This window comes from Xyrauchen texanus, chromosome 21 (assembly GCF_025860055.1).
Source record: "Xyrauchen texanus isolate HMW12.3.18 chromosome 21, RBS_HiC_50CHRs, whole genome shotgun sequence".
NCBI classification, from domain to species: domain Eukaryota; kingdom Metazoa; phylum Chordata; class Actinopteri; order Cypriniformes; family Catostomidae; genus Xyrauchen; species Xyrauchen texanus.
In genome coordinates, this window is record NC_068296.1 from 14,572,658 (window position 1) to 14,586,181 (window position 13,524).

General features: G+C 36.3%; 1 protein-coding gene across 1 annotated transcript in view; it reads right to left on the reverse strand.

Moving 5' to 3' along the window:
• plch1 (phospholipase C, eta 1) overlaps positions 1-13,524 on the reverse strand; it is a 75,765-nt gene that overhangs the window by 32,203 nt on the left and 30,038 nt on the right. The window contains exons 4-9 of the mRNA XM_052152032.1: positions 11,585-11,714; positions 10,129-10,299; positions 8,804-8,897; positions 6,611-6,814; positions 6,353-6,473; positions 1,529-1,700 (exon numbers count right to left, since the gene is read on the reverse strand). Coding sequence (XP_052007992.1) covers positions 1,529-1,700; positions 6,353-6,473; positions 6,611-6,814; positions 8,804-8,897; positions 10,129-10,299; positions 11,585-11,714 — 892 coding nt within the window. The remainder of the gene's footprint in view (positions 1-1,528; positions 1,701-6,352; positions 6,474-6,610; positions 6,815-8,803; positions 8,898-10,128; positions 10,300-11,584; positions 11,715-13,524) is intronic.

The following is a 13,524-nucleotide window of genomic DNA, read 5'->3' on the forward strand; positions in this document are numbered from 1 at the left end:
CACAAGTTGTTTGGACTACATTTATGCTGCATTTTTGTCCTTTTTTAATTCCTTGACCATTCCAATATGATTCTTTCTGTGGAAAAGAGCAGCTGGGAGATGTGTATTCTACAGTAGAAAAAAGTAATATAGGTTTGGAACATCATGAGGGTGAGTAAATAATGACAGAATATCTGGACACACTTTAGGCCATTACAGATGTGTATGACTTTTCGTCTTCAGCAGAACTGAAGTGATGATTTTTATTAGCACATTTCAGCTCTTTTTGTTCATAAAATGCAAGTGTTGGCTATTTGACAGTCCAAAAGGCCTATTGAGGCAGCATAAAAGTAATCCACATGACTCCAGATGATCAATTAATGTCTTCTGAAGCAAACCGATAGGTTGGTGTATGAATAAAATCGAAAATTACAAAGTTTTTAACCTAATCGTTTTGCCCACCGCTGTATTGCGGTTTGAACAGATCTAACTCTAGCATGATTTTTTTACACAAACCTATCAGTTTACTTCAGAAGACATTAATTGATCGACTTGAGTTGTGTGGATTACTTTTATGCTGCCTAAACATGCCTTTAGGACCATCAAATATCCAGCAGTCTAATGGCAATTTACTTGCATTTTATAGACAAAAAGAGCTGAAAAGAAGTTTGGTTCTGCTGAAGAAGGAAAGTCACATTTGGGATGGCTTAAAGGTAAGTAAATTATGAGAGAATTTTCATTTTTGGGTGAACTAACTTAAGCAATTGATACAATGCACTAATTATGTACATACGTGTTGCATTGTACTTACTGTATATACAAAGTACCTGCATATAATTACATCTGTAGTTACACTGTTAACCTTAACCCCTAATCCTTAACCTAAATCTACTCCAACCCTTACCCTAATCTAAACTCTTAACTCTACCTCTACTCCTCAAACCTACCCGTACCTCAACCTTAGTAGCAGCAAATGTGAATCTTTTGAGAATTTTGCAGAACAACACAGTTACACAATGCACCAAACCAGCAGAAACCAGCCTGGATATTCACAATGGTTTAAAGTGTGTTATTTCTGTGACACTAGCATCATGAATTGAAACTACAAAAATAAACACCATTTTCAAACAGATTTCCGAAAACACCCTCCGTCTTCCATTGGCCTAACAAACAAAAAGTCCCACCCCAAACTCACTCCATTGGTTGAGTTAATGTTGCTGTCTCAGGCTGGACAGGCTGCTCAAACAAACATATCAATGTCTGAAAGAACCGCAAAGGCATAGAGTTTGCGCTTTCAGGAAAATCAACCAACCCACAAATGGTTTACTTATTGTAAACCTCTACATACTAGCTGCAACAGTAGAAATTATTTTAACCTCGCAAAAATAGCTTTAAGCTTGGCGAGGAAGCAAGACAAAGAGTCATAGTGAGAGAAAAAAGCATAAATATGTTTGAAATGGGGATTTGAGGCATGGTAAACCGAAGGATCAGAAGCAAAGTTAAACCTGGTGTCGGCTGAAATGTAGAGGAGAGTGCATTCATGTTGTACCTTTATGAGAATCTTGCCCTTCAGGCTGTTCGGGCTGGGAAGCTGTTTGGGGTCTTTGTTCAGGGCCTCCCCCACATCTAGCTTGTCCCCAAAGATCTCTTTCAGATGCTTGGCTATCTTCTTCTGCTGCTGAATGCTGCAGTGATTCTCTATGGAAAGTATCACCGGGAATCTGACACAGCAAGAAGAGAGAGAGTATCGGTGAGCGAGACAGTAATAGCAAACCAGGGAACAGCTAGAACAGTCAGCAGCTGCTTTCTGCCTCCAGAGTCTTCCCCTGACATTAACCTTTTATCCTTATTTCTTTTATCTTGACTTCTGCCTTGTGCTGTTGCTCTCTTTTGCTATCTCACACCTTTTTCCTAACTGTCTGTCACTATTTTGACTGTCACTCTTGCCTCTCTTTTTACTTTCTTTTCCTTGCTGCTTGCTGTCTCTCTCAGCATCTGTTTACCTCATACATGATCTGCCTACACACACAAATCAGACTTGACATTGTTTTCTCATATTATTGCTTATAGTTTGGATCTAGTTGCATGTAATAACCTGAGACAATTTCTGCAGATTTACTTGCATGTTTCCAAAAATATTTAAAGGGATAGTGTATAAAAAAAATTGTATTCAATAATTGAAAAAGCTTGAAAGCTCCAGTCCCCATAATTGCATGGAAAAGATCTACCATTATATTCTTTAGGGATGTCATAAAATATCAATATGTTGATTATTGATCGGCACGTTATTTTATCGATATATTTTTAAGTCACTGACATATTTAAATTAGAAGCCTAATTTGCGTGCTTTCCAATTCACTCAGTTGGCCTTTTTCTTAACAGCCTATCGTAATAGCGTCGAGTGACCACAAGGGGTTGATATAACATTTACTGAAGTAGTTTACAAGGCACAGCAGATGATAGTCCAAAGTTATGAAGGTTTTTGTACTTCTTCAAGAATGGATAAAGTGACATTGATAAGTTTGCAGGTTAGTGCATGAAACTGGTGTAACTGTGCAAACTGAGCGATTTTATGAAATTATGAGTTGCGCTCCGTGACACTGCAGAATTTTGATGCTGGGCGTTGCAGTATTTGCGCATCTTCCTATAAATCTTTGTATAAATAAAAAAAATTGCTTAAAATTTTAGAACATGCCATATCATCCACCAGACACATCCAGTGTGTGATCCCCTTTAATTGACCCTTTCTTGGAGAACTATTCCAATAACGGCAACCTTACAACCTAAGAAAAAGTCAAAACATTTCATTTTGATGGACCTGCTGATAGCTGTATATTCTATGTAAGTGTACAAGGAAATACAGTGTTTTTCTCTTTGGAAAATGACAGAATAAATGTTTTCAGACAGAAGCAATACCTGAATGTCAGGTCTGTTTGAGAGTGAGGGGAACCATCTGGGCTTAAGAAGCCCTACACTATGAGTTGCATTCCTCTCACACACATACACACTATGAAACAATAAACATAAGAGTGGAAGATGCCCTATAGTGCTACAGTGACAGCAATACTACCTCAGCAGGTGTCATTGGAAATGGTGAGTGCAATTTGCATGTAATGAACATGTGCTAACAGGTTCATTTTCTCCATTATGGTGAGCCAAGAGCTGAAACAGGTGGCTGTCTAATGATAAAACACCATTAAAGAAACAGACAGGTTGCATTCTAGCAGCTATCACAGTCTACACACCTCCAGTTGGTACAGAAAGTTCCCTACAATTATTACTGTACTTATCCTCCTGGTGAAATATAAAACAATTTTCCAAAACAAATTATATATAATTTGTATGTCATCTGTACCTTACTGAGTACCTTATCTCATAATCATAAGATGATGAAGATAAAGCAAAAGCAGGGTCTACAATCCTTTTGATTTGTTTTTGAGATAACAGAACTCTATTACACATTCAAACAGCCAGCAGCCTGCCACAGATAATGGAAAACCCTATGAAGCTTTTTACTGAAACATGGATTATTACCAAGTAATTTTTGGAAGATTTCTATGTTCGGAATAGAATAATGTACTGCTATCTGCATATTACATACTGTGTTCTGGCAACTATATTTAAAAATTTAAATATACTGTGCAACAATACATGTTTTAAGCTGTAGTAAATTATATTGTTGTCACATTATCAGTGTTGGGAGTAATACAAAGTAATTTGTTACTGTAATATTTTTACTTTTAGTAAAAAGTAGTGTAATGCATTACATTTAAAATTCTTGTAATCAGTGCTGATGTCTCAGAACAGCAGTAGTCAGACGCTTTACTATTTATATCACTCCATTTTTGTTTGCGGCATTGTAAACAAAAGTGTAAGAGCAGCACAGATGTGTAAAAAGCTAGATATATACCTTTTCATTTTTCCCTGTGACATTAAAGATTTTTGCCAGCAGGTGGTGACAAAAGACCATTTTTGTTTGTTAAGAGTGAGTTGAACTGACATACATTTGTGTCAGCTCTGCCAGTCAGCGAGCGGTTTCTTTGAAGTCATCTGCAATATTCTCTCACTCCATGATAGCTCGGATTACTAATAGACTACAACTGGGAAATACAGCTTCAGCATTAAGGCTTATCACAGCTGAGAGACACAACAGACAAAGTAATCGCACATGCTCAAGGTGCTTTCCAACTGCACTGGGGCAGAATTCAGATGTAAACAACATTAAGCATGGTGAAGGAGAGAAACAATCCGGCTACCACAAAATATTCTGGGAAGACCCTGCTCGGACGGCTATTTTTTTACATAGAGAAAATTATCTTCAGCAAGCTGACTACTCTAAAGATGAGGAATAGCATTAAACAACAATAGCTTTCCTGTTCATCTCTGCTTGGGAGGCACAACAGATGCAGGCAATTGCTCAATTGCCCTCTCTCCATTTCTCTCTCTAAAACACACACACACACATCCACACACACACATATCCTTTTTTCTCCAATAACTTGTTAGAAAAACCCAAGCTGCCATTACTAGTTCTAAAGTGACGTTTTGGAATAATCAAAGTTCAACCCACTCAATATCACACTTGCAATCATGCTGTATGGCCCTAAATCAGCACCACTGTGATTACTAGGGGTGTAACGCTTCTCGGTAAAAAATAAACCGTACGGATAACCACCCGCGGTTCAGAAAGAATTTGCATCGCAGTTCATCTTAAGTTTAATGAGGAATCTGGATCATACAGTTTGGCAAAAAAAAATTAAGTGCCAAAGAGACATGCAGTTATAACCTCTGCTAATGCACCTGTATCGCTCTGTAGACACGCTCTGCCTGTTTCACATGTGTCAGCTTTATACAAAGAGAAGTTGTCCTATTAACTGTGGGTATCACCGCTAATGACATCGCAGTTCTTTTTGTAGTCAATCACAACAGTGATGGTCAAAAAACCTTTTCAAAACAGGACATTGCTCGACTCAAGTGCCGTATACTGGTACATTGATGTTTGATTAGTTATTTACGGCGACATCACCCAAGGACAAATAGCGAGCGGCGCGCACAGAGCCGCAGGTGTGCATAGACACACTGCCTTCCATCTTTAAGGAACTCAGTGCTAGTTCGGACAGACATATAACAATAACTAAAGTGCTTGGAGTATTCATTGCTAAAGTTATGTTGTCCTACTCCGTTGATGATGATGTGGGATTTCCAAGTAGGATTAAAACACTCGTTTTGCGTTACAACATCCCTTCTAGCATCCATTTTAACGGCAAAGTTTTTCCTTCTATAGTGATGTACATGTTGAATATATGTTAAAATTAGTATGTAATGCCCTTTATGTGGATGCATATAGCTTAATTGCAGATATTAAGTTAAATGTTGAGTTAGCAATTAGAAAAAAAAAATTAGTTAAGGATACTAACCTAAAGGATACTATAGTAATATTGTAGTAAACATGACTGAACTAACAATGACTGCTTTCACCATTGATTTCTTGGCAGAAATCATAGTTTTGATACAATTAACCATTGTTTTATAACAGTTATACTGTAGTTTCCATATAGTAATTATGATTTTACTTTAGTATTGTAACCAAGACAGTAACCATGTTCATTTTGTGGTTACTAGGATTTCAATACCATGGTTCAACTATGTTTACTGTAGTAAACCATGGTGATTTGAAGTGAGGCCCAATCTCTTGAAGTGTATGTTACCAAATAGAATATTTTTTCTTTGTATTTGGCAGTAATATATTTTTAATATAAGTACTGAACCATACCGAAACTGTGACCCTAAAACGGTGGTACAAACCAAACCGTGAGAAATGTAAACTGTTACACCCCTAGTGATAACATGCGGCCTGTGGCGAATCACAGCTGTGCTGAAGTAGGGCCATACAGCACGCTTTCTCATGTGATATTGCTTAATTATCACATGGGAAATGGAAGTAAGAGTGACTTACATTGTGGGATAAAGTATTCACTGCAGCATGTTCTGTTGCATATTGCACACATGTATTAATTAGTCCAAGATAAAGAGAGAATAAATGGTCACATTATCTCAACGTGCTGGCCATCATGAATGGGAACCACCCTTATGTAGAATAAACATAAGTCTACATGACTTTTAAAATATCTGTAAAATTACTAATTGTTTCTAGGTGTTACATTTTAAGTTCAAAATTACTTAGTATACTTATAAAGAAAAACAAAACAAAAAAAACTTATGGATGCTTTTAATGAGAATTACATTTTTGTAACTTTTCCCTAATATTTCATTTTTAAAACTTTAAACAAAATTGTGATTTTTTTTTTATCATCTTTAACAAATGACTAATCATAAACGACTAAGAGAAAATGAATACATTCTAATTACTTACTCATTGTTTACAAAGGCGTATTTGTTGATGGTCTCAATGACAGATTTAAAGGTGATCTTAGAGGTGAGTGTGTAGCCGTGCTGGACCATGGGCTCTCCGTCTGAACCATCCCAACAGTCCACTGAAAAACCCACAAAACACAGAGGTAGAGTTACACACAGGGCTCATAAAAAACATGAAATGTACATGATTTTATTGATTTACTACAAGAAATGGTTGGATCAATGGACAGAAATACAGCCATAAGTGTTTTCTTACCCTCGACACAGCGGCAGCCGGCCTGCAGCACCCAGGCGTACATATCTGTCTTGGAGTGTGACAGCAGCTGGTCTCCGGTCAGATAGGTATTGTGGGAAGATGCTATGAAATAGTTATACAGAGGCTGATCCATGTCCTGATTAACCTCGTTGTGTTGAGGGTTGAACACATCACAGACAGGGCTGCGCATGTAGTTGGTGAAGCCTAGATGGTGGGAATAGACAGAGAACAATTGGTAATGGTTCACACTATTTGAGATTATTATATTATATACTATATTATATGTTGCTACAAATTAAAAACAAAGCAAACTCCAATAAAAATCCTGGCAAAATGTATTTTCAAAGCTCAATAATCAGTCAACACAATAATGAATGATCCACTGTCAAAAAATCATAGTTTCATACAGTTAGTTCAGCAATATCATGTAATGCTATATAATAATATACTGAGACAAACTTGAGGAGAGATGATGGATGGATGGATGGATGGATGGATGGATGGATGGATGGATGGATGGAAGGATGGAAGGATGGATGGGTGGGTGGATGGATGGGTTGGATGGGTGGGTGGATGGATGGGTTGGATGGGTGGTTGGACTTTTCTTTCTCACACTCATGTATTATATGTCTGGAGAATTATTTAGGGTCAAACAGTTCCATCAAGTCTGCTCTAGCCAAAAGTGGAGCTGAACCGAGCCCCTGTGTCTTATTTAGCTAAAGGGAAGAGAGAGTGGCCAGTGCCACTTTCTACTTTAGACTTTTTTTTTAAAACACACACACACTTTCAGCCTCAGTTATAGACTCACACAATCCACACATTTTGCAGGGTAGGCCATTAGTGATATTGCAGTAAGTAAAGAATAATGTACAAGAAATAACAATAAACAATTTTTGCAAGTATTTAATAGTCTTGATTAGCCCCATTCACTTCCATTGTAAGTGCCTCACAGTAACCTTGATTTTTCTTTTTTTTTAAAGAAAAGGACTTTTGTGGTAATCAACAAATGCTGTGGGGTTAGTTCACCCAAAAATGCAAATTCTCTCATCATTTACTCACCCTCATGTCATCCCAGATTGTATGACTTTCTTTCTTTTGCTGAACACAAACTAAGATTTTTAGAAGTATATTTCAGCTCTGTAGGCTCATACAATGCTTATGAATGGGTATCAACGTTTTTAAGCTCCTAAAGGACATAAAGTCAGCATACGACTCCAGTGATTAAATCCATAATTTCTTCAAAACCTACAGTATATGATAAGTGTGAAAGAGACAAAAATGTAAGTAGGTTTTTATTATTAATCTCTAATTTCACTTTCACATTCTTTTTTAGTTTTTGGCAATTCACATTCTTTGTGCACAATTCACAGTTGCCACCTACTGGGCAGGAAGGAAAATGTATAGTAAAAAAAAAAAGAGGACCGATCTGTTTCTCACCCACACCTATCATATCACTTGATAGGTGAACACATAGATTTAGCTACTGGAGTCTTACGCTGCCTTTATGTGCATTTTGGAGCTTGAAATTTTGGTCACCATTCACTTGCATTGTGATGACTTGCAGAGCTGAGATATCCTTCTAAAAATCTTTGTGTGTGTTTAGCAGAAGAAAGAAAGTCATATACATCTGGGATGCATTAGGGTGAGTAATGACAGAATTGTCAATTTTGCATGAACAATCCCTTTAACTTATTTTGAACCTGGAATATTTCTTTAAATATGAAATATATTGTTGTTTATTCGCTAAGAAAATATTAACTTAAAAAGTGCTTCATGTGATGGCATCTAAATTAACTGGTTTGATTTGAAGTCAAAAATATTGTTTAACTTGTCTGAATCAACTTGACTGCAAACTAATTTTAAGTGTTAGGTTTTGCAAGTTATCACTTTTTACAGTATCGCTTGTTCATCTTAGTTCATAATACAATAACTAATGTTACCATATATAACTTTAAATGTTTAAAAGGCATTAGTATATATATAAACATATATTGTTCATTTTTTTAACTATTGCATTAAATAAAGTTTATCTAATTATAACATAATTAAAATTATTTTTACTAAACACATTAGCAAGAAGAGTATGGGTTAAGTTTTTCTGACATTCTGGCAGGTTTTCTGAGAGATAAGTAAGAAAATAGAGAAGAAATGAAAGATGTGAGGCTAATAAAGAGAGCAACACATAGATCTCACCTTCAATTCCAAGAACTCCTTTATGCTTGTTCTCCTCTAAGACTTCAAACTTATTGATTATGTCCAGACAATACTCTGGGGTCACATCAGACATCTGCAAAGAGGCAAAGAAGCAATTAAGTCTCTGAGGGTCACCTCCTCTAACAATAAGATCACAAAAAAAGCACACACACACACAAAAACATTCTGCCACTAAAATACTCCATCCTTCTGTTTTGTCTGTGCCCTTTCCCTCTTTTCACTACTTACCCCAGGGCTTCATAGCCCATGTAAGTGCAGAGTGAGAGGGAGTACGGGCACAGCAAGGCTTTTTTAGCATCACACTGGTGCTGTTCATAACCTCAGCTGGAAGGCCATTATAATGGTTGATAGAGAGCCAGAGCTTTTCACTCTCGGATTCAAAAAGACTGCCCAAGAGCTCAGGCTGATATTGAGATGAAATAGGCAAAGATTACTTATAATAAAGGAAGAAATGCACAATATAGTGAAATGTTCCTGGTGGCCTGTAAATGGGAAGGTTTGAGGAAAAAATGAATTGTTAAAAAAAAAGAAGTTGTTAAACAGTGTTTAACATGATTGATGACGACATAAGCAAGATCGATAAATGCAAGACGTGGTGATAATGCTGCACTGGCCTAATAGGCCAGGTGACAGTTCCATAAACAGTTCCAAATCTTTCTTACACGGGCCCAGGACCATTGGGTCATACTTTTTATTCAGCCTTGAAGAGCCAACATAGCTATATAGTGAAGAAAAGGACAGAATCAAAACTGCAATTAAGGGAAAGAAAACTGATAGGATAGAGCAATATGCATGAGCTAAGTAGCTAACACCGTGAGTATGTGAGACACCAGAAGAGGTTACGGAACATCAGACAGGACGCCTCTGATGGGATTTACTTTTCAAGAACACTATGTAAAGCACAGGGAGATGTGTCTGTTATAATCTGGTATTTTCATAAAAGCATGAAAACACCCAGAACAAACTTGACCATTGGTACATCAGTGTACTACCAGCCCTTAACATGGATTCAAGCTTCACTTCTGAATGATAATGTTAACATAGGATCAATATAAATATGACACATAAATATGGTTGAATGGAGAGAATGAGGATGGGGCATCCCTGATGAAAAAACAACAACTTAGATGACAAAATGTAAATTTTTGGGTGAATCTCTTTAAGATGTCTTGTTGAAACCAGCATGCAAATTGCAAAATATGATAGTGACCAGCTACATTGGTCTTTTCAGTAGGAACATTATGGATTGGGACTGTGTAAAAGATCTGTTTTGGTCAGGACATGATATTAGATTGACCTCTGACCTTTTGCTCCACACGCAGAAAGTTGCCAAATTCCTCTGCAGTCAGGTGATCCTTCTTTTCACTAAAGCACATGAGTAAAAGGAAGAGATCTCGTCTCAAAGACATCATCTTATAGAAGACTGTGAACTCCTCAAATGTCAATGTGCCCTGCTGGTCATCGGTATCTGCTTCCTGTTTCATCACACAGAGAGAAAGAGAGCAAATGTGGATTTAGGACACAATGAGGGCAACTGACTAAAATGAGTTTACATTTTACATGTATTAATTTAGCAGACACCTTTATCCAAATCGACTTTAATCGAGAAAGCAAAAACATGCAAAGGTAGTAAGTCCTTACTTTCTTTGAGATGCCAATGTGCATGCTAAATAAAAATTTGAATACCAAAATGGACACTTCAATCCGGACCGACATCTAAATCATTGTGCTAGTTATCTGACACATAGCTAAGTGATTGTGTAAGCATACATGTACATGCGCATATTATTCCTGCTCTACACGCAACATGAGGAACAGCATAAAGCCTGGTTTACTGTACGTAGTTGCAGGCGCAGTTATTTTAACAATAGAAGCTGAGAGCCCACTACAGATACTGCATCTTTTGCATAAACACACCTTAGAAAACAAAAAAGAAGCAAAGTGAAACTATCTTCATCTGTCTGAATGTGATTTAGATGGTTCAGCTTAGCCAGGTCTGTGTCAGGATGTTTTTAATTCTAAGTTTAGCTTCATTAATCAGCATAGTAAGAACCTTTTTATTTATAAAAAAATGATTTTTGTTCTAATTTTGTGAAAATGTATCATAGAAGAAAAGTATATTTCTACATTAAGTAAACATTATTTTGATGCTTCACTGTTGTAATGTAAATTGTTTTTGTTTGTTTGTTTATAGAGTCTCAATTTTTCTCACATTTTTACATTTTCTCTCAGGGGACACCCCTGAACCCCCAAAGAGTAGTTTTAACATTCAAAATGCCTCTTATATCCCATACACATACAATACTGTAATTTTCTGAATGTTAAAATAATTAAACACAAAAAATAGACTGCTGTCATTCAACTGTTGATCTTATCTTTTAATATCCATATCCAAGTGCCCACAACTGATGAAGATTGATAAACGATATAAATCCTTTGGTAGAAGATCCCTCTCTCTATGGCTCGAATGTCCCCATCCCTGCCCAATTTTGAAGAGACTATTTTGACTGTTTAGGATTTATTTGTATTTATTTGCAAAGTATGCTACTATTGCCACCAACATGGCAAGTTATAAAAACTATTCAAAAATATATATTATATAATTTCATAGCCATATGACTACTGACATAGTCATATGTAGCTACATATTATCTGGACTTTTGCTGGGAAGGAAATGCAGAGACAGGACCTCTTGGAACTTTAATTAAAAATTGATTCATTAACTTATCAGAAACCTTTAGAGACTTCCATATTTCATACCTGGAACATCTGTTTGACTTTCCTGCGAGGCAAGTTGACATTCATCTTGTGTAAAAGCTGGTAGATCTCCTCGATGTTCAGAAAACCATCTCCATTCTTATCAGCCTCTTCAAATGTCTGCTTCATCCACGTACAGTAAGGTTAAGAAAAAAGACCACCAGCTCCAAGCATAACAATGAAACTGCAAAACAAAGCTACCAAACAATATTCTTGAAAAGGGGTAACAACACGAGGCAACATATTGTGGTTTCAACGTAACTGAATCCTAATTAGGAACAGTATTTCTATAATCAATGGTATTTTCCTTTTTTGTCTGTGTGTCATCATAAGTGGATCATCTAATCTTTTTCTCTTTTCAGGGTTCAATCAGCTCTAATGCACAACTGTGAGATTCCAATAGCTGCCAAACACAGAGTACAGTCACGCAAAGCTTATTGTGAGTGCTGGTGTCTACTTTCATTGTTTTTGCATGAAAAAGGTTCAATGGTGAGAAATTAGCTGTTAGGAAACAGATGATCCATACTGGGATAAAGGAGATGTATGTTTTTATAAAGTAAGACAGTTGGCAAATGGACTAAGATAAATATAATAAGAGGCAGGAAAGTGAGCCAGCATTTTTGTGACTCAAAGGTAATGAGTCAGAGGCTTATTGACTTTGAAATTCATCCAAATTCTGTCATCAAATCAGGTAATAGCAGAGCGATTAGGAAGCTAACCAGAGGGGCATTAACTTTTCACTAGAGCTGTATGACGAGGAATATCTTTTTTCTGTAACATATCATTTAATGTTAATCCATTCTCTTTGATCTGTTAAGCATGTATTTGATAGTGTGTGCGCTTAAATGTACAGCATATCCCTGTGTGCCAGTATGGCTCAGTGTGAGATTGTGTGATAAAAAGATCACGTATATGTGGTCAATAGGCCTGAGAATCTTAAGGAGTTTAAATATTCAAGTTTCCTAACAATTCTATTAACAATTATTTTAGTGCTTTTGAGAAACAAATATTTGGAAATAAATCATGAGATCACTCTTATGATATATGTTAAAACAAAATAAAATGCATTTGGTATGTGGTACATTTGGTAAATGTGGTAAACATGTTCATAGAACTCATAATGTGTATCTTAAAACTACACAGTCATATGAACAATGAGTCACTTAACAAGCCTTAAAGTGGACTTGACATGAGGAATCAAATTTTCTGTGTTCTTTTGAAATTTAAGTGGTAATCGTACTAGAAAAACATACGGTACGTTTCAGAACTCAAAACGCCTTCCTCACTGCAAATTTTGTTGAAATTTGTTGAAACCAAGCTGTCAAAACTACTCGTTTTCTACTTCCTCCACATTGTGATGTCACACTGTGACAGAAATTTGCATCTGAATGCCTCCACAACAAAACATCAAAGCATAATTTACCTATAATCACTTACGTAGCCCACCCAGCAGCAGTAAGCAGTGAGATGGCAAGTACAGAGAGCAGGTCAGTCAAGAGCAGATATTTAATCACAACAGTGGGCGTGTACTGTCAAGTCTTAAAGGAGCAACAAAACCAAGTGTTTGAGGATGAGGGTTGTTAATTTGAATATTTTATAAATAAATTACTGTTCATTATGCATAAACTTTATCAACATTATAAGTGACCCTTAAGGAACATTTTAAAATAATAAAAAAGGCATGTCATGCCCCTTTAAGTACATTACATGTATTGAATTTTATGAATTTAACAGTTCAGTAATGAAGTGACACATAATTCACCAGATTTTGATTCACTAGAAAGAAAGGCTCATAATTTGTTTTGGAATCAGACTACACTTGTTTACACTGTAGTTTTAGTATTTTAATACAGTGTTCCATCAGCATTGGTAGAAAATGGCAATTTTTGAGAACCATTAACGGAACAGAAATTCATGAAAATAATTAAGTTCTGGTATTTTTA